This window comes from Sebastes fasciatus, chromosome 5, assembly GCF_043250625.1.
Source record: "Sebastes fasciatus isolate fSebFas1 chromosome 5, fSebFas1.pri, whole genome shotgun sequence".
NCBI lineage: Eukaryota > Metazoa > Chordata > Actinopteri > Perciformes > Sebastidae > Sebastes > Sebastes fasciatus.
In genome coordinates this window covers 8109454-8131940 of record NC_133799.1, presented here as the reverse complement: position 1 = coordinate 8131940, position 22487 = coordinate 8109454, and the positions used below count along the sequence as shown (strand labels likewise).

At 41.1% G+C, this 22487-nt stretch overlaps 1 protein-coding gene across 4 annotated transcripts in view; it reads right to left on the bottom strand.

Annotated features, from left to right (window-relative positions):
- The window catches only part of pde4ba (phosphodiesterase 4B, cAMP-specific a), a 205618-nt gene that overhangs the window by 130761 nt on the left and 52370 nt on the right, over window positions 1-22487 (bottom strand). The window contains exon 1 of one of the 4 annotated variants that reach the window (XM_074634886.1): window positions 13332-14399. The exons of the other annotated variants lie outside the window; for them this stretch is intronic. Within the exon in view, the coding sequence (XP_074490987.1) occupies window positions 13332-13633 (302 nt within the window). The 5' untranslated portion in view covers window positions 13634-14399. Of the gene's footprint in view, window positions 1-13331; window positions 14400-22487 lie in introns of those variants that run through there. 4 annotated transcript variants of the gene reach the window in all.

Here is a 22487-nt window from a genome sequence, read left to right as displayed (position 1 = left end):
CGTGGATAAACACTGACCACACGGCACTCTGTGATCCTCAGGTTTCCATTATTTGACACACAAATGCAGAAAAGAGAGCAGTCAGGAAGTGTTAGCATAGCTTGACCCATAAGTTTCAGACTATTGATCATAAACAAACTAAGGGAAACATAATTTACTGTATATGGGCGATATAGAAAGATCGTATGCACGCACGCACACACACACATCAGACCCCTGCAGATGGGGCAAACAGATTAACTGGTAGACGGACACTGCGCTATCCAAAATGTTTCAAAATCTACTGTGTCCTGTTTGTGCTTGTCTGACAATACTGAATTGACAAAGAAAACAAAAACATGTTTAGTTGAATAACATTGTCTCTAAAAGTAGATTCTAAATTTATAGTTTAAAAACCATACTGGTTGCAAGGGATTGTATGAAAATAAGCACAAAACCGCTCTAAACAACCATAACTTTGGAGTTTACATAGATGTGAATAAATGCCTCTCTCACACAGCGTTAACAAGAGGTTTCGCAAAACTATTGCATTGAATTATACAGGTGATAATTAATAAAGTGAATAAGTTGGAACTTGGTCAAAACAATCTCACCATTTCCCCTTTCTCCTCGATATAATCTCCCTGGTTTACTGTGTCTCTCTCACACACAAACAATGCACATAAATCATTTTATCCCTGAGCACAAGCTAACACTAAACCATTCAGCCTCTCTACAAGTCCAATTTTATTCACATCAGTGCACGTGCAAACGCACGCACGCACGCACGCACTCACGCACTGCATCTTACACTGCATATCAGAAAGTGTGTGGGTGGTTGTTTCCCCATAGGCCTGTGGTGACAGTGAGTCAAGGAGACAGAGACATGGACACACACACACACACACACACACACACACACACACACACACACACACACACACATATATATATATACAGTACATACACACACATACAGGCACAGACGGACATACTGTACATGCACCAAGTCACAGACTCTGCTGCTAAAATGTATAGAAACATTCCTACACTAGCTTTACATTGGAGTACACACAGAACACGGATGGAACGAGCAGTGATGATAACAACATTGACAACAAGGAGAAAAAGAGGTAGATAAAGATGACAACAACAACGATGATGATTAAAATGTGACAACGTGTGAATGTGCTGCCAAAATCTTGTTTTTCACAGAGCAGCACAGCAGATCTTATTGTACCAGAAGATGTGTGATTCAGACTGGGCATCTTGGAGCCAGACAGTCAACAGACACTGATTCCCTGTTGGCTTGATGAACTTTATGGAAATTTGAACAATTAATCTCTGTTCAGATCCCTCTGCTATCAGGGTTATGGGCAATTCTACAAGTAATCAAATCAGATGATTGTACTCATAATCAGAGTATGATTTAATTTTTTACAGTGTAAAGACTGTGTGTTGTCATTAGAAAAGTAAGATGAAATACGTGGATGCTTTAGGGCCAAACCCATGGCACAGGTGTTCCCAAGCGCCCATTTTTGTGGCCACAATGTCTGCACCCTGAGATAAAGTAGTTCAACTTTGGAACGTGCATCACACATGTCATGTAACAAGGAACAACCAATCACAGCTGGCAGATATCTTTCCTTTCTTCCGTAAATATCAGCCTTTAGTGAAGGGCTACCCAGAGCTTTTCAATCTGTCCAACGGACAATATTTTAAAACACACTTACAACATCAGGCACAACATGCCTCCGCACACTTGAAAGTTGGCACAAGAGTAGGCACCCAGCACCCGACCGACGTACCTCGCGTATTCCAGGTGGTAAAAGACATGACATGCATCCTACGCCTACATCTAGTACAGCGCTTTGTTAATTAATCACAGCTTTAAACTGAAGGAATGTCTTTTACGCTCACATTTTTCATCTTTAGGTTTTTTTAAGAGGAAAAATATCCATATCCTGCTCCTACCTCAAGCTATGTGTTTTTCAGCCATTGGGTAAACACACTACACACACTCTGAGGCATTTTGTATCAACAAACAGTCCAGCTATACAGTAACTGGGTGCCACTGACACATAGGAGGCTACTTTGATGAGTAATAGGTACTTTTTGAGTTTTTGTAACACGTGAGACGCGCAAGTGAGGAAGCTAATTGATAGTCTATTCACCAAATGATTCCTAGATTAAAATGTATCCCAATTTTTTTTCACAATTTTTACATTGATTTTTTTAATGCCAGAATCGATATATTTGCATCATTTGAGTCTATGCAGAGGTAAAAGGAAGTTACCGCTTTTATTGTTGTAGTCAGAGTAATGTGACATCATATCCATTCTGTATCCATCAACCAAAACAAACCGCAGCCGGTAGCAGCGAGCAGAAATGAGAAGATATCGTATATCGTATATCGTATATCGTGTATCGTTCCAGCCCTACAGGTTAGGCAGAACTTGTTTGTATGACATGACCATGTCATAAGTGTTTATACCTGATCCAAATGGCCTCATTGGGCACAGATGGGAGGGGGTGATATGACTCAAATATGGGAATGAGTACAGCACACATTTCCAGACAAACTCTCCCGGAAGATTTATTATGTTCCACTCAGCTCTTCACATCAAAAGTGACAGAGATACCATCCGACAAGCAGTTCTGAAGAAGCATACTGGCGGTTTGATAAACTGTACACTGAGTATATTATTATTTTTGTCTATTTTTATTTTATCCCATTTCAATCTTTTATTTATTTGTGTTTGAAAAGGTGCTATAAAATTTAAGTTGCCTTGCCTTGAGTGTATTTCTCTGTCCTTTATTTGTATTTATTATTTAATTATTAATTTAAATAGGACATATTTCCTCTTCTCAGAGCGTCTCAGTGCTTGTAGACAGTTGGTGTGTGCCAGGATGAAATAATTTAAGATCAGAAAATATAAAAACACATTTGATGTACTAGCTAAATGTAGTTGGTGTTTAGTTCAGTTTTGCTGATGCAAAGTCGTTTTAATCCATTTCACCGGGTTGAATGTGACAACTAAGAACTTTGCATGTTGTTTTGTTGACAAAAAAAAACAGTATAATGGGTGACCAAATCTATGTGATGACAAATGTTTTTTCTTTGTTAATTCATGCTCAGCCGAAACAACTTCTGAATAACTTCAGCTACAATAACTTCAGTTTTCCGATGCAGCTAGTCTGCGCTCATTTGATAAGATAAAGCACAATGCAGCTCTGCCCCGCTTCTGCATCGCGGCACATTATTGCCAGCTGAAAAAAAAGGATGCTGCCACAGTTCCTTTCAGCCAGTGTGACAGACAGCAATCAAGTGGAGAATACTTCTACTCTCAGAGCAGACAGATAGGGAAAAGGCAGAGAGGAAATGTACTGTTGCGTTCTGCTTACTTCAGCTCATACAAATGGTGCTTTGGAGCTCTTGTTATTAATGAATGTGTGTGCTCTTCTGAATGGGCTGAAAAGAATATACAGCTGCTGCTACTTCACAAACACACACACAAGGCACAAACACACACCATCATGAGTAATAGTCTAATGACACAGCTATAGTCCCTCTTAGAAGGATGAAGGTATGCAAGCAGGCCAAGAAGTATATGCATGTCGCAAACACACAAATGCTTGCTCACTCACACAGCGAGTAATATGTTGATGACAAAATTCACAGTTGTAGCTGCCCTAAGAAGCATAGTATGAATAGATACATGGTCCTTCCACGCAGCACATAACCACATCCTCTACCTCCGAATCGAAATCGCAACTAATTGATCTCGTTCTTTGTGGCTCACTCTCTCCTGCTGCTTCTCTCTGTTTCTCTCCCCTCAATCTCACAGTGAACATTATGTGTTTTCTATGAAAGAGAATTCAATTATACTAGTGCCCTAACCAAAGTGAGAAAAAAACTGAAACTGACAAAAAAAAGAGATTTAATTCCCAGCATCCCCTACCGCTTTCCAATACAGCAGCATTGATTTCTGCTTGATATAAAACATATAAATGCTGGAGATTGTCAGTTGTAAATTATATCTTTAAACTAGAGACCATCTAGTGATGGGATCACGACAGCCGCAACGCCAAATCAGGCCAGGGACTTAAGGTGGGTGGGCCAATGGCCCCATCCCCAATTCCTACCCCCATACTTTCAGCGCCCTTGCTCGGACAACACCCATCTTCGAACTCACCTTTCATTTTGATCTCAACTACACACCTATAAAGTTTTGTGACTGCATTTTGAACGGTTGTGATGTGATCACGGTGACAAAATCTGTCCACATACAGACAAAAATATAAACACCTGGCAAAGTACTCAAAACTGCTTCCGTGGTAGTTCCCGCTACAGTAGGTATTTCCAGGACCACATGTTGCCATGATGACACACACACACACAGACTCACAATGTGAAAACAATACCAGCGTCTCTGTCACGGCTGGTAATAAGAGAGACATGGCTTCTGCAGCATCCCAAAGTCATTACAAATGTCACATTATCATCGAAGCTAGAAGGCAGGAGAGATGGGCGGTGGGGGTTGTAGAAAAAGGAGGAGGAGGAGAGGAGGAGGAAAGGGGATGAGCAAGGCATATAATGAAGACAAATGGGTTTTCCGATGTTTCCTGAATGCTAGTGCTAAAGGCCACATGTTTTAGAGAGACCCAAGGACAAGTGCCTGCAGCACTACGATGGCAACACAAATGCTGATACAAAGAGTCAAGTGATTCAAATACATAATGTATAGGCATTCACTAATCATTGTTTTACATCTGCCTATGATTTGACAATGTGTAAAAACAGAAATGATCCTTAATGAGCCTTATACTGAGTTGTAATTGCAATGGAGTCGTACAACAGGAATAGGAAATTTATCTGTGTAACTTACGAAACTTAAAGCTCCATTACATGATATTTAACAATGAATCAAATAACTTCTTGTAATGTGAAAAGCTCGCTATAATACTGTTGATCCCAATGAAAACTGACCCCAAACTCACTGCAGCACAGCATGTTTTCATCATTTTTTCCTGTTGCTTATACTGTATGTACTTAAAGCTGCTATAATCAATGTTTGTATAAACAATGAATCCAATAACTCCCTGTAATGTAAAAAGGTTGCTACAGTACTGCTGATCCCACTGAGAATCAACACCCGTACAATGTGTTTGTAGGCAGTAACTGAGCAATTTCATTAATTTAGTCATATTTGGGTTTATCAATAATCCCATGACTGTAAATATAGTGAGAAAAGCAATAGTTTAAGTGTTTTACATGTTGCATAAATGTACTGGCCACCATAATAATCCTGTTTCTCTAGACAAAAAATATATTTTGAATATTCACGAAAACAAAGTTCAGTTTTGCTTAAGGAATCCTGATATCTTTTATGGAAAGGAAAATAAGAACCTTATTCACTTGCAAATTGCTGCTGCATCATTATCACCCCGTCTTAAAAAGTCACATTTTCAGAGAATTAAAGCATGACTTAATCATCATGCAGTGCAATTACTATCCCTGTATTTATTCAACTCTTTATTGAGGTCTCGTTTTCTCTTTCTCTCATGGTTTTGATGTGTATTCTGATGTGTGTTTTCACCACAGCTGGTTCAAACATTTGTAATGAATATGGAAAATAAGTGAAACAAACAAAAACATATGCGTGTAAAGTATTGCTGTAGCAAAAGTAGGTCAAAGGGCATCAGTTTGTACTTAGTAGAAGCTGCACGGTCACAGTTAACCGTCTAACAACCTATTTCTTCTTTAGGCTTTACAAGTGAACAAATGGAAATACAGCATTTTATATCTTCATCATGACCAGTACTTTAGGGTAAAAATGATTACATTGCTACTTTGGTAGACCATATACAGCAAAGTGCAGAAGGGGCATTGGTGGCAGGCAATTCACCTCATCAGTTAAATTCAAACTGACAGCAGTGTGAGTATGGTACAGTATGTTCTTTACAGTAGCTTAAAGCAAAAACCAAGACGTCCCAGGGGAACAAGCGCTTACCTTCCCATCAGCCCTTTACCACCGCATGCATGCAAACTTAAAGACTGCTTGAACTAATCCAGCAGTCGAGTTGCTTAATGTGAAATCCATGAATCCGTTATGTTGCTTTATTAAGAGTGGATGTAGATGTAAACCTGCAGCCAGGAAAAACAAAGTAATAACCAAGCAGTTATGGAATCAACATGAGCAATCTGAGTATTTAATAATCCATGTCTGTCATGCACCATCAAAATGTAAAAGGATGTGAAACATGTCACTCGTCACCCATGACTTGTCACAAGTTTCCATCCCTTGATTCGCAATCCTGGATAACTACATGCAGACATGTTAACATGCAGAGGCAAGCACACACGCACGCACCCACACACACACAACCATCATACTCCTCCACCCATCCATAATAGTCAACTTTCTGCTCGGCTGGTTCGGTGCAGGGAGATGAGAGAGATGGAGGGTGCTGAAGCAAGTCATGCAGTGTGAGAGAACGAAGATGAAGAGGAGGAAGAAGAGGAGGAGAGGGGAGGAGGTAGCCTGGTTTCAGACCTCTGAATCACTGTCCACATCACCAAGTTTATCAGTGACTCAAAAAGGACTGATGCTGCTCTTGTGAATGCTGTTCTGTGCTCGGAGAAACAACCCAGCCAATCAGAACCTTTGTGGGCGGGACAAATGCAGGTGACGTTACAAAGCTGTGCCAGATTGAGACAGACAGTGACCTAAGATGCCTTCAAATGGAGTTTGACCATTGACCAAGTAAATCACCAAATTCTCAGGACTTCCAGGTCTCTGTTCTACGTTAAACTGCATGTAAGAATATGGTGGCTACGCTGGCTTCTACCATTCGCTGGATGTTCTCACATGTAACCATTACAAGTGTGTTCCTGTCGCAACCCACTTATTTTCTACTTACTGTAATTAATTGCCTGTTTCTCATAAAAACAAGCAAAACAAAATAAACATGAGATATAGCTGACTTAAAGTGAGAGCAGGGCTAACATTAACTAATAAGTTAGCTAGTATATCTAGCAGGGCTTTTCCATTGGCACTTTTGGCTGCGCCGAGTCAAACCATGCCACACTGATTTGCGTTTCCATTACCAGTTTTAGCGCGCCGAGTTGTGCCACGCCCAAGATGGACTATCTCCTGACTCGGGCCAAAGTGCGATCATCCCACCTCCAAGTGGGTTGCGGTGACGTCTCGCAGACTGCGGCACCTGTGACGACCCACCTTCTTCCCCTCAAACAAGCGTTTGATGCGAGTAGCTGACCACTGACTATTTGTGTAACAATTTAGCCACAAATTCACATACTGACCATATACGGTCCAGTCATATACTCGGTTTTGACTGAGTCTTGTTAAAAGTCTGTGTGTTCAGCTCGCAGTGTGTTTGTAGCTTCTAACTCTGTGGTTAGAGGTTTTGTTTCTCTCCTACGTTCCTGTTTGTACTTTCAGATAATCTGCCTTATTTCACTGTTTCGCTTTCAGCTGTACAGAAGTCGTGTTAAGTTGCTGTGGATGAAAATCCAACATTTCCTGATTTTGCTGCTTCACAATAAAAGCTTTTAAATAACAAAATAACAGGGGATTTTTATTGTGAAGAATTTATAGGAAATGAAATGTTTATCTCTGAATTAGTGGTGGTTTGTTAGCGGCTATTCTTAATAAAAACAAGTGTACTAATACTGCAGAGAGGAAGAGAACAAGCAGCAAAAATAACGGGGGGCTTTTATTGTGTAGAATATAGGAAATGAAATGTGTTCATCCACCGTTTTACAGCCGCTGCTTTGACCACTACACATACACCTTCAAGCTGGTAGGCCAGTTGTAATGGAGATGTAAATCCCTGCCGTGCTGGGCTACCGAATCAAACCAAGTCCAGCAAAGTCAGCATGTGTGTGTGGCAAAGTCCTCTAAGTAGCTTGCAGCCTGTGTGCTAAAAGATTAGCTAGTAGCCATACATCAAACAGGCTCAGTATTTGTCTTGAGTTAATTAAACACAGCCTTGCTTTGTTTCTCTGCTATAACACCATGCCCTTAGGTGTCCCAGGACAGGCTAACAATCGATTCAGGAGAACAAACTCTATCATTTAGAATCATGGAAGTCTTTGACTCTGCTTTTGTCATTTTTCTGTATCAGGGCATCGCATTGTCTCTTGCTTAACTTATCTTGCCACCACAGAAAATAGCTGACAAATGGTTACACATTGGTGCCACAAACCCAAAATCAGTTCATGGGTACGAAAACAGTTCATAGGCGCAATACATGACACAGTGGACACCCGTCCCAGAACTTGCAGACACACACACAAAATAAGAGAGTAGATAGAGATAAGGGCACTCAGTATTTTTACCGAGAAGCGGCTACATCTATAACAAGATGTCATAATATATTTCAGTTGTATGGTAGTTGTTTTAGCCATTTGCTCTGTGATGAAATAATCTCTCAATTGTATCTCCGTCTGTCTCTTCCTCAAGTGAGCAGTTGGCGAAAACACACCGGCTGCAGCAGTAACAATAATCACGTCAAGCCTTCCCTGACGTTCAAGATGATGTTGGCCACGCGTCACAGAGGCGAGTAGAGAGAGAAACAAATCAATAGCAGACGGAGTGCTGGATGGAATAGTGTTTTAAGATGAATATTTAGGTTGATATGTAAGCGAAGGTAAATAACCCTTTGTGTAGAACGACGTCTGTTTGTTTTTGCCGGGGCTGACTCCTCCGTGGTAAATGAGGTCTGTCTGTCAGTTCTCTTTCTATATATACACAACGAGTGCTTTTTCTTCCCTCCACCTCTTATCTGTCCCTCTAGCCTTCTCCAGTATCTCTCACATCTGATGGACGTCAACACAGGAGGACATAATCTAAGTGAGCACTTGTTTCTATTGTAGCTGTAGATAAAAATAGCTTTAAATGTATTACATTTCACAGATATGTAGGTGTGATCTTTTGTTAGGTGTTAGGTAATGTTTAGCAGTTATATGCAGTACATATAAAGTATATGCATTTAGATTTATTTAACATCCACATTTTTGCTGAGGAAAGAGGGATTTTCCCCATCTTCTTTCCTATTTTTCTCCCTTCTTCCTATTCCCATGGCAGTTCCTTACTTCCCTTCGCCAATCTCCCTCTCTCTCCTTAATGTGCTTATTGTGTGAGTGGAAAACCGAGCGGTCATACGCCTCAGCCGGCCATCAAACATTTAACATCATGTGGTGCTTTGGAGAGCAAAAGAAAGAAAGAGGAGAAAGCCACAGAAAGAAAGGGAGAGAGGGATGCCTACAAAAGAAACACAGACCGACGTGGAAAAACACAAGAAAAAAAGCGGAGACTGTGAGGAAGAAAGAATCAGACGGAGTGAAACTTAGGAAAGACACACAGAGACAGACAAAGCGAACGCAAAAGAGACAGATACAGACAAAGAAAGAGACAAGGCATCAGCTTAACAGCTCAAACAGAGGAATCATTGTCTGAGTGCCAGTAGGTCAGGAGTTCACCAGCCACTAGTCCACAGCAGACCCAAATAATGCTAGCAGGGATGGAATTTATGATTGATTGCACAAGAGTTTGGAAAACTTGCTACTGGTTCAAGATTGGCAACAGATTTTCATTTAAAACTCCAGGCAGTGCTACATGAAAACAAAATCCAGGCCTTGAACAGAGAGAGAGAAAAGAAGAGAGAGAGAGAATAATGGGTGTATGGAAAAAGGTGGTGCGCAATTCTGTCTGGCTACATAATCGTAATAAGAAATGAATATCTGTCTCTTTAGCTGCTAAATGCTCCTCAATGTTCACCAGCAAGTCGCTAACGGTGTCTGTCTGCTGTGTGGTGCTGAGCAGGTCGTGCACAGTGAGTTTTTAGAATTTCTCTGCTGAAAATAGCTGCCTGTTGCGGCTGAAAACGATGCTATTAGAGTGGTGAGAGTGAACTTGAACAGTAAAGTTACAGACCAGACAGATAAACGATGAGCTGAAACTCGCTATAAAAGCTCCATAAAGACGAGGGGAGCTGCAGATTCAGGCGATAATTCTCTATAATATTGTCATTTGAAAGGGAAAGGGAAGTTTGGGGTCCCCTGCTGGAGCTGTTGCCCCCGCGACCCGATCCCGGATAAGCGGTTGAAGATGGATGGATTGTCATTTGATAAACTGTAATGATGAAAATATTGATTGTTGCCACTTTAAACACAACAACTATAAAGTACTGTACCAATTACCAATATGAAAAGGTATAAAAAAAAAAACTCATAATGCTGTGTTCTTAAAATGAGAACTGAAAGGACCAGTGTGTTACAATTAGGGGGATCTATTGGCAGAAATTCAATTTAATATTAATACATATGTTTTCTTAAGTGTATAATCACCTGGAAATATGAATATGAATGAGCCGTTTATATCTACATACGGAGCGGATCCTCTTCATGGAACCGGCCGTCATGTTTCTACAGTAACCCAGAACGGACAAACCGAACACTACCTGTAGATAAAGCCATTAACGTTTTTGTGTCGGCCACCGTAGTTCTCCTACATACCTGGCACACGGGAGAAGTTTCACGTGGTTGCAATCTGAAAACTCACCACTAGATGCCACCAGATCCTACACACTGCACCTTTAAATATTATAGTTTACAATTATTGAGGAAACTAATACTGTACATACTTTAATATATTTAGAAAAGCAACTATATGGTATTTCAACAGTAAATATGATTCTTCTATTATAATTAAATATTAATTCATCTTTATTAATTCATATTAATATTTAAGTTGTTAAAGAACAGTTTCTTTGTCTATTTTTTGGAGAAATTCTAATGACAATCAGTGATAATTAATGCTGTGCTAGATTTTGGAGAATATATACAAACATTTCATTTATCCAACAGTAGAAAGGCCTGGCCAACACATATTTGAAATTCATCATCTTTTGTTTTTCTTCCGTTTGGCACAGGTGGGGAGACTATTAGGCCAGAAAAAGTGCGTGGCCAGTAATACCCTGAAGGTTTCCCAGAAAAGGTGATATTTTTTAAGGGATAATGATATTTTCAGGCACTACACAGTGCATTTATTGTCATGGGATAAAGCGGAGCGCTGTGATTAATCTTGTAAGCCTTACTTATTTCTTATACTTTTTATTAACTATAACCTAACATGTACTGTGTGCCTGATAAAAAATAAGCATGAAAAATAGATCAAAAACATTGGTATAGTTGGAAAGTGCCATTATCTCCTTAATGTTATCCTTGCTGTCATGATTGCCATGCCTGACTCTTGATTTTTTTCCTTTGGTCTCCTTCTCGCTGCGTCTGTTCTGCTCTTATTCCCCCATTTCCATTTTTAGCTTTCTGCCCGTCACTCTTAGAGCATTACAGTGAGTGAGCAGATAGACCTCAGTGTCTCGCTCAAGGACACTTTATTATGAACGCTGCTGCTAATGGGCTAGACTTGCAGTTAATGGTTAAGATGGGTGTTATGGGTGCTGTCATGACCCTGGATCGAGCCCATGTACTGGGGACTTATGAGAACAAACACAGCAAAGGACACTACTGACATCTTTAATGATTTCTAAATGAAGCCATTTTTCTTGCTTTTCCCCCTGTACCCACCCAACCCCCACAAATCTCTCCGTCTGCTCAGAAATAGGCTCTATACAATGACAGAGAGAAGAGATAAACAGACATGAGTCTCTGTTCTGACTGCTGCTGTGGAGGGAGGAGAGAGCCAGACATGCAAGGAGAAAAGATAGAATAAACATCCAGTACATTTACAAATGAAATATGTGCATCTAAAAACACACATATGGATATACTGTTACATCAAAACATATACACATAATCTCACACAGTTATAACTGCACTAACAATGAAACGCATACGCACAGAGGAAAACATTATTATTACTAGATCTCCATCACACAAACAACATAGCATGAAGACACAACATGCAAGAGCAGATTCATATCTGGACTTATTTCCTTTCTCACAATAGAGACAGATTCACCCCCCACCCCCCCGCAAGCAGTGACAAGCCAGCGTTATCATGTTACCACAAATTTGTATATGGAACCCATTTCAGAGACGTGTAGTTTGTGTTTATGGGTATATGCTAATGTCTTCTTTTGCAGACGATGGTTTTCACCTTGACAAACCTCATTAAATAGAGAAAACAAAGCAACTCTGACTGCCGCTGCCTAATTCGAACAAATTTGAACAAACTGCTGTTGTTATGAGGGACAAGAGTCACCTTGAGCCTTTGTAGTCAAATCACAGCAGCTCTTTTCCTCGCCTCTAATCCATACATTGCATAACATAGCAACCCTCCCTTCACATCTACTATAGAGCCTAACTGCTGCAGAATAAAGAGGTAGACTCGGGGAAACGGTGGGGGATGGGGCGCAAAATGATGCAAATAATATGAGGTTTTGTATGAAATAAATACGTGACTATATCATTTCCATGATGCTGTGACCTTGTTAAATTGAGGAATTCAGACTCACAGCTTCTGAGCTTCTACTAGGAAATGTGCCAAGAGAAACAACCTCAATGTGAATGACAACAAAATGTCAATGGAACCAGATTGCGTCTTGTGTGTGATGTTGCATTTGTCATTTTGTGTTGAGCTTGCGTTGTGTTAATGTAGACATTGATTTATTCATTGGGGTTGTGTGAACCAAAAAAAAAGGTTAAGAGCCACCAGGTTGCATAACACACCTACAGTAACACTCCCTCCACATCACTGCAGCCATCCAAAACGAGAACTGATCCGCACGCACGCGCACAAATTTCACCCAGGTACAGAGCAGGGATAGACTTCATCAAAATGGAGGACAGGGGAGTCTGCTGAATGTGATTTCATTCCTTTATGTAATCATCTAACCCAGTGACAAATCACCAGACAGCAGCCCTCTCATACATATTTGGCCCCTCTCAAAACTCTTCACAAAACAGTTTTCTTTTTAGGAGATCTCGAAAAAAAACCATCTCATTTTCTGTACCTGTACTTTCTCACCTTCTCTGAGATATTTTTTTCCTCCACACCTCCTCTTTCTCCCCCTTGGTGGCTGTCTGTTAACCCCTCTACCTCTCATCTTACATGATTCATCTCTCAGCTCACGTCCCTTTTGCATCCTTTTTTCCCCAACCACCCACTGTTACTTGCCTTCTCTCTTAATCTCCCCCATCAATTCATTCCCATTAAGTCTCTTTCATTTCCTCTTTTCACCCACATCCGTTCCCGCTCCATCTTATCTCTCTTTACTCTAATCCTCTGTCACATCCCTCGATCCCTGCACGTTTTCTCTCTTTCCTTTATGTCTCATCCGTTTCCCCCCACCACGGGCCTTACCAGGTATGGGCTACAGTGAAGCGTCGCCTCTGTCGGATGCTCTTGTTGACCATCAGCTTGCGGAAGAGGCGCGGCGAGCTTCTCGGGGACAGTTTGGGGGACGTGGCGCCCCTCTTCCCTCCCACCACACCTGGGATTTTGGGAGGCTCCAGCTCCAGGTGCATGTGCTCCTTGAATGTCCGGATGCAGGAGTCCATCTCAACGCTCAGCTCGTTGGACGACATCCCTGCACGCTGGGTTGAGTCTTTCCGACCTCTTTCAAATTCTGCCCCTCTCTGTCCAAAGTCACATCGGCTGGTCATGTGCAGCTGATTTTGTCCTCCTCTTGCCTTATCAAGAAGTTTCACGCTGTGTTGAAATGTTGTAGCAGAAAGATTGAGGTTACCTCACATACAAACATTCACCCAGCCAGCTCACACATACCCTTTTGTTGTTTGTGTTGCCTCTGTGCTTCCCCTTTCCCCCCCCGTTCTTCACGGGTTTAGGGATTAGCCAGCCAGCAGTTGTGGCCTGTCTTTCCTTTGGCTAATGCAGCGTGCTTTCCTGCTGGTCTTCTTTTCATCAGAGGTTCTTGGAGGATTGTTACCCACAGCGGGGTCACGTACAGCTCCTTCCAGGAGAGAAGAATTCCTCTTCTCAACACTGCTTCTCTCCCATCTCCCTCCTGCTTTTGCTGTCTGCAAAGTGCTCTATCACTCGGCTTCCTTTTTTCTGTGTCCCTCTGTCACTGTTGGTGCCTGCTGAATGCACACCTCAGTACCAACTCTTTCTCTCAGTCCATCCAGGAAGCTTGATGTTGGAGGATCTCCCTTATGAAAGATTCAGAAGGGCTGACAACTGCTCTCTGCCTCCTCCCGTCTTGCTCTCCCCTCCATCAGGCACTGCTTGACTGACCTCCTCTCTCTGCAAACAACCCCCACTTCTCCCAAAGGCACTCTCGGTGTGGCACAGAGTCACTCCCACTATGCCGAGCCTCAAGTCAGATTCCCCCTCACTCGCACAGTCAGAGCGGTGAGCAGTGAGCAGAGCAGAGCGCAGCACGCAGGCAAATGCTTCACTTGCTGTTTCATTCAGAATATACACAAGGAGCTGAGAGCAGGCACGCAACGAGTTCAAGCCACGCCTCCCCTGTTAAGGATTGGCTGGTGGTTGTTGTGACGACAAGCAGGCAGGCACAGTAACAGGTTGTCAGATTTATTAATTATTTTTTGTTTAGCTGGGATTTGTGGTAATGTTGCTGATGATGTTGTGACCTTTAGTGAGGCAGGCAACTGGTGAGAGCGGGCCAAGGAAAAAATGGCAATTTGGAACGGAGATAAAAGCAAACAGCTTAATGGGCATCAGTGAGGAGAAACATATACACTGCACCAAAGGTCAACTGATTCAAATAAACAGTCTAAATCATGCATCTACGGCTGTTTTTTTGCAGTGAGAAGGCAACCACATATAAACTTACTACATACAGTATATTCCACACAATCCATCTTATTTTCTCTCTCTCACACACAATTTTACCCATCCATAATTCTGTCTGAATGGAAGCAGTCCAACCATGACATTGCCACACTATGTAAAGAGAAAGAAAGAAAAAATTGATAGATACAGTCATTCCAGATACGCATCCACACACACAAAGGGCTACTCTGTGTGATGAAAAGAAGAGAGAGAAAAAGAGGGTTAATGCCCTAAAGGTGGAGAGACGGAGAAGATGAGGGAGAAAAATCCAAAAGGAACATCAGAAGAGGCAGAATGGCAGCGTGACGACTACTGGAAATGTGAGCACTTGCTCATCTGCTCTGTCGACTGATTTGTTTTGGTTGTGAGTCACTGATGATTCTGAGCCATTGAAGCATGGAGTGCTTTCTCACTAAATGCTTGCCAATAAGACCTTTGAAAATAGTCTTACCAGGCTTGCATATAAAGAAGAAAACACTTGTAGTATTATGATGCGTCAGAGAAGCAGTGTATGGTTTAAAATCAGCCAATAATGCATGGCATTCCCTGGCACTTTTTCCTCCATCGCTCTGCTGTTTTATGTCCCAGTACAAATAATCAAAGTTTCAACTGCAAACAGGTTAAACTAATACTTGACAAAACACAACAATGGAAACAGGATTAACTAGAATTACTGCCTTGCGGTTGTATGATACTGCTAACCAGTCAAATTACATCCACATCTGTCCAAAATGTCATCAATTCATCATTTTATCCTATTAGACATTTGTGTGAAATTGTCATAATTAGCATATTCATTCTTGTTATGGCCAAAAATGTGTTTTGTGAGGTCACAGTGACCTTTGACCACCAAATTCTAATCAGTTCATCCTTGAGTCCAAGTGGAAGTTTGTGCCAAATTAGAAGAAACTCTTCCTGAGATATCGCGTTCACGAGAATGGGATGGACGGACAACCGGAAAACATAATGCCTCTGGCAACGGCTGTCCCTGGCACAGTGGCATAAAAACAACGAACCTGTATTTGTCTTACTGACTAATACATTCCAGTTGCATCCAATACTGGTTGTTGAAATGGTTGTCATCCACGGCATGTCAACAGTTTTCTGAGAAGCGAGAAGATTCAGTCCCTTTACCGTGGAACAATGGAGGCAAGCGAAGCTTTTCGCTTACTTTGGATTTACAAAGAACGCCAAAGATAATGATGCTAGTGGGGCAAACGATGAATCTGCCGCGTCTAGTAACAACCAGAACCGGACAATCCACGGTAACATTGGCGTTAGCTATGGTCTTGTTGCTTGTACTAGCGCTTCATCTGCTGAAAGTTTAGCCACATTTTCCACTGTTTCCACTGTTCCACGCAAAGTGGACAGTTTGGAAGGAGAAAAACCTGTGTATTTTTGTTTAGTGGGACGGGAATGTTGGATGCCTTGTGTGCAGCAGAAAGAAGCAAAGACTTTGTTGCTGATGACAAGGTGAAAGCTGTGCATTTGGCACAGGAATGGATTAATGGTGATTAAACAGTGAGTGGCTGTGTACAAAAGCAACTGCGCAACAACTTTAACGAGCACCGTGACAGCATTGCTTACAAGACAGCAATTGAAATAGCATAAATGAAAAGTGAAACGCTCACAGAAAGATTGCAGATATGGGTGCTAGTCTGATGCAAGAAACGATCAGCTCATTTAGAACCACTTAGGTTGCAAAGTGAAAGGTGGCTTACACAAAAATGAGGGCCCTCGTAAAACGCAATGAATTGAATGGTGCGCCAGTCGGCACTGCACACAGGTCTGACTATTCCTTCAGGGCATGTAGTGAAAGAAATGAAGGCGGCATTTGTGTCTAATGTCAAATCATTTGACGTTCCCATTAGTCAACAGGAGGTAAAGACCATGTGATTTTTGACCTAGTTGAACTGGGCAGGGGAACATATGCTGAGTCGATATGTAGTTCTTTAAAAGAGAGCTTTCAAGGAGCTGAGAAAGATGATGATTTTCTGCGTAAAAATCTCATCAGCGTTGTCTCAATGGGGTGGCTGTCCTGACCGGGAGAAAATGGACTTGTGACGATCCTTAAGTCCAGTCAGTTTGCTGCCTTGCTCAACGTTTGGAGTTGGCAGTGCACTCTTTGAAAGAGGTGGGTGGATTCAAGAGATGCAAGAGAGTTAAGGGACACAGCAGAATACCCAGATTCTGAAAATCAGACTGGTTTTCACTGTCAGATGGGTAGCAAGCAGCTTCAACATAGTAAAAGCAGTGCTGAAGGAATTTCCTGTGTTGGCCCGTCATTTTCAAAAAGGCAAATTATGATGTATCATACGCTCGAATGTGTAGAAGGATAAATACAGGGGCCTCCTGAAACATCTTGCTTTAACGGGGTTCCTCAGTGACTTAGCATGTACGAAGGATGTGTTACGTGAACTTCCTTGAGTTAAGCTCAGTGAATCCAGAAATTGGAAGGTACAATTGGTACACTGAGAAGACTTCTGATGGCAACACATAATTGAATGGCAATCCATCTAATAGTTGTTGACATAATCTGCCACAACGCAATCCATAGAGCCATGCTGCTAGCATGGCTAAAAAGCACTTCATAGAATTGAAAAAGAAAGACAGATATCTCAGTTTCTCCATCTGCTTGCCATTTCTTCTTGAAACCAGTGCTGATGCGGCAGACTTAATATTAAACAGAAAAAATAAAAGAATGGCCGAAAAACTTATATACAAAAATATCTGAAAGTACTATTGCTGGCTCCTGCATATTAGCGAGATTTCTGCACTGAAAAGGGAGATAACAAAAGATGAATGACAAAGCACAAATGAGAAGGGCAGGAAACCAATGCCAACAAGCCATTTTAAAAGGGATGAAAGATTGAAAGAGATTGAATTAGAGAGTGACTGGGCCATTTCATTCCACATTAAACTTGCCTTCTTCTATCCTTGAGAGCTTGAATGAAAGCACACAATGCAGTCACAGCACAGGAAGAACAGAGATATACAACAGGCCCTGCAGCCGACTGTAAAAGAGCTCAATATGTGGACATAAATGTAAGTGGTATATTGGTGGGGATTGATAAAAATCCTGCATTTTTTTTAGATCTGGGCCACCCCGGAAAATGATTTGAATAAAATGATATGTCAATCAATCAATTATTAAATTGACAGACATTTGCCGATAAACACTGAACCAAAGTATTGTACAGATTGAATCTTTAACCAAATGGTGGCGCGACATGAAAAGTTAAGGGTTCACCTAAGTGTTTAAAATTGATCCTGAGGAGGGCATGAATATCTCCAAATTTTATGGCAACTCATCCAAAAGTTGTTTCACTTAAACCAACAAATGTCAACCTCATTGTGGTGCTAGAGGAAAGGTCAGGGGATCTCCAAAGTCAGTAAGATTCATCCTCTGGTGTCCTCTGTTGTCTCATCTCATAGTTGTTAAGATATTTCAGTCTAGACCAAAGTGGTGGACAGAATGACGGTCAGACGTGTCATGCCATTGGTTTGGCCTTTTTTTGTTGTTATGGTTATGTAAATGTATGAATATTAGGGCTATCAATCGATTCAAATATTTAATTGCAATTAATCGCATGATTTATCACAATTAATCGCAATTGAATCGCACATTTTTATCTGTTCAAAATGTACCTTAAAGGGAGATTTGTCAAGTATTCAATAATCTTATCAACATGGGAGTGGGCAAACATGCTTGATTTAAACAAATATATGTATATATTTATTATTGGAAATCAATTAAGTGCTTACATCCATTTTATCTCAATACATTTTTTGTTTATGGACTTTCAAATGACGAGTTATTGGAATTATTTGGATCATGTGAGTCGGAAACAACCCCACGCTGCCACCATTGGAATCTAAACCTATTATCATTGTAAATTGATAGAGTTTTTAGTTTTTGTCTCATTCGGTTCTGGGATACTGTGATGAGCATTTGTCTCACATGTTACTGAACTTTTTAAAAGATAAACCAGATAAAATACTTGATAAATCGTTTTCTGCTTAGGCTGTGGTGACTCTGGTTTTAGCTTCTTAAAGATCCATGTACGGTTCTGGTTCTGTCATATGTTGATTTGAACCAATGTGGCTGTATGAGGAAGCAGATAATAGAATTGATCAATCAGTATACTGCCAATTTTTTTATCTTATCCCCCTACAATGTTGAACAGACATTTTATTACCATCCCTGTTCCTCCGAGTCCCACCTGTCACTTTCTGTAATATCACAACGTGCAAGAAAAATGCCTCAGCCCGCCCAACGTTGCCTAGTCTTTGGTTTCCCACAGTGAAAACCTGAGGAGGATGAACAGAACATCCTTAGGACCTGTGTGTGCGAGTGGACACCTTCCATGTCTCCTTGTGTTTAGTGTTTGTTCTGAGTATGTGGGTCAGATGAAGGTGATCGGGAGTGTGTGTGTGATGGATTTAGGTCTTGAGATGAGAGTCCTTAATGTAGCATCTGTGGTTACGTAAACCATCTCTTCCTTATTCCCTCTTTTACTCTCCGTCTCTCTCAGATAAGTGAAAAACAATACTGCATTGTGGCGCAGATTAACTCATTCACAAAGGTTCATGGAAAAACAGAGAAAGAGAGAGGCTCAAACAAAAAGAGAAAGCAGATAATAAACATTGAAGTGACATTCACAGGTAAAAAGAGGCTGAATTATTTATCCATATGAATTATATCCATGCAATCAATAAACAAAGGACAAAAGCTTATAGAAATGGAAAACAAACAGTGAAACATATGAATAAAAGGCAGCAGAGTATAATAGCAAACGGGATACAGGTGGGTTGTGGAGAAATCGAAAGAGAAAAAGCCGAACAAAGTGTATTATGATTTGAAGGTGACCTTGTTAATATTTATTTTTTGGTACAATCCTAGAGGACAGAAAAAGAGTGATGTCCGCTACAAATTTCCCCCTGGGATGTTTGAGTATGTTGTAGCATGACAACAGTTATCCTATTAACGTCTCTGTCAACTCACAACCTAACAGACTAAACTACTCTGAGGTTTAATTCAGGATTACCATGCAACACAAACTGACAACCAGGAGAGTAGCCGAGGTAAATACTGATAAAAACAGATTATTTTTCCTCTGAATCAAAACTCTCCCAAAGCTGGTGAAGCTGTGGAGGACATGACTTCTTGTCCCAAGGATTTAGCATAAAACTGGGTCATATTTGACCATCCAATGTTCCTCTAGCTAAGCTGTATAATCATACAAAATGATGCTGAAATATTAGATGCATGTTGACTGTTGAATGTCCCCATAGATTGAGAGTTGTGTTGCACCAACAGCCCCACCTAGTCAACAAAAAAATATAAGAATTTATAATGTTCTACGATAAATTTAGCTTACTAAAAAGCTACTCAATTGGAGCAGCATGAAGGAATGAAATGCTTTGAAATGTATTTTTCTGTTAACCTACGTACATGTAGTTAATCTGCTGATATTCAAAGTTGAAGCCCAAGGGTGCTTAATACTTTTTATACGCATGGTATAGTTGGAACTGAATAACTGGAATTTCACATTAAGACAAATGCAATCTTTGTGCATAATTTGTCTGCCTTGGTCTATGTGCGTGCTAAAATGAAAAGTGTAAGATTCAATTTCTGTGTGGGGTGAGAGGGCAGCGCAAAGAAAAGTACACAGAGTGCAGACGAGCCATGATCTGACCGGTGTTGGCCCGTCCCAGGGTGACGAACACATCCAAATATAGTTTCAAATCAAGTTTGGAGAGGGATCCAAAATGGCAAAATTTCAGTCATAGTGGGATATTATTAAATCATTATGAATCACACAGAGCTGAACTTTTGACTTTAAATAGATAAATGTTTATAAGAACCAGCATTCTGGGAAGATCTGTGCACAAGGGAGTTTAAGGGGATTCGCAGTGGCATCACCATGGTGAGGTTTAATCTGTTTGTCTTAACTAACAAATACACTAAATACTACTGACTAGTTTTTTCCTCTCGTGCAGACGTTCATGCAAGTTTACCATCAGCTGGCCGTCAGCAGCAGTCAAAAGACAGGAGATGATTGTCATATCACAACCCTAATATGGTTACAGAACTAACAGACATGTTGGTTTGTATTGTTTGTGAATACTTTTCTTCGCCTGATTAGGACAATCTAGATGAAGTGACTGCTAGAGCTACATCAGGTTACGGTCTGATTACCAGTGAACGCATGTACTGTAAACATACTTGCCAACCCTCCCGTGAGACTCCCGTTTTTCATTGCCCTGTCCCGGTTTCCTCCCAGGATTACAATTCTCCTGCATTTCTCCTGATTTATGACAACGTTTCACGCCTTATTGTTATCTCAACCTGTTTCTGGTACTCTACAGCGTGTATAAGTCTTACTGTTTCCACCTGGACAACATTACAGCTACACATAATGTTTCCCAATGGAAGAGAACTGCTCGCGACACAACACAGTTTGAGCTGTGCTCACCTCACATCACAGCATGCAGCGCTCTAACTTGGGCTTTGCTCAACGCAGCGAACAGCCGTCGTGGCGTGGCACAAGCCATTGGAAACAACGAGTTTCAGAGCGCAATGGTGCTTTTGTCGCATTGTGTCTGAAAAGGCCTTCACTGAGTGAGAGAGAGAGAGAGAATTGGAGAGTACTAGAAAATGATATACTAAATGAATGAATAATAAACGATGAATATTAGATTCACACAAGTTTACGCCAGAGGGGCAAATTATTCAGTTTTCTTTCTTGAGAATTAAAAGTAGGCTTATTTAACAAAAAAATGCTGTTGCAGTGTGCTTATTATTTTATTTTCATTCTTTAAAAGTCACCAGAATGTAGGAAACAAAGTCTCTGAAACTTTATCTGAGGGAGGACACCCAGACCCCTGATTTGCTTTTGAAATCCTCCCTATTTTTGAGGTCTCAAGGCTGGCTAGTCGGACTGTAAATGCACCCACTGGCTTTCATTTAGCTCTGTTCTAGCTCTCAATGTCTCAGTCTCATAAACACACACGTATACAGTAACTTCAGTAGGTGCCAACTTTCAGTCATTGACTCTGATTTACAGTTTCCTTCTGCACCACACTGGGTTTTCTCAGGCAGTGGCACAAGCACGCCCAACCACACACACAATCCATGAGGCACTCTGAAACAATTGTGTACATCAGCAGGAAATATAATTGAATCCCAAAATAACTTCTTGCTCCCTCCGCCTCGTTCCAAACATTGATGAAAGCACTTAAATAAGTACAAGAAAAAGATGGGATTAAGACGAGACGAGGAGCTGTGCTACAGTGTTGTGTTACAGACATATCTAGACACACTGTAACATACAGACACATCTACCAGCTTCAGGCTTTACTAGGGAGGGGAGTAATCAGACTTGAGGACCTCCAGGAAGGTTCTGCTGACCCTGACGTTATACTGTAGCAGCAGTGATGCCTGAAGGAGACATAGTGTGATAGCTTTTTAAAAGAGAGCAAGGCCAGGAGGGAAAAGCACACGGGGGGGAAACATGTCTGCCTCTACCACCAGGGTTACTGACGACTGACACACCGCATCTGCTATAAAGTCTGTGGTTGTCCGAGTGGACTGTACAGCCACTGGGTGTTTTCATGATGATGGAGGAGACCACTAAGTAACTAGTAAGTCCAAAATCTCCCACAGGTGTTAAACTGGTTTGAGATCATTAAAGAATC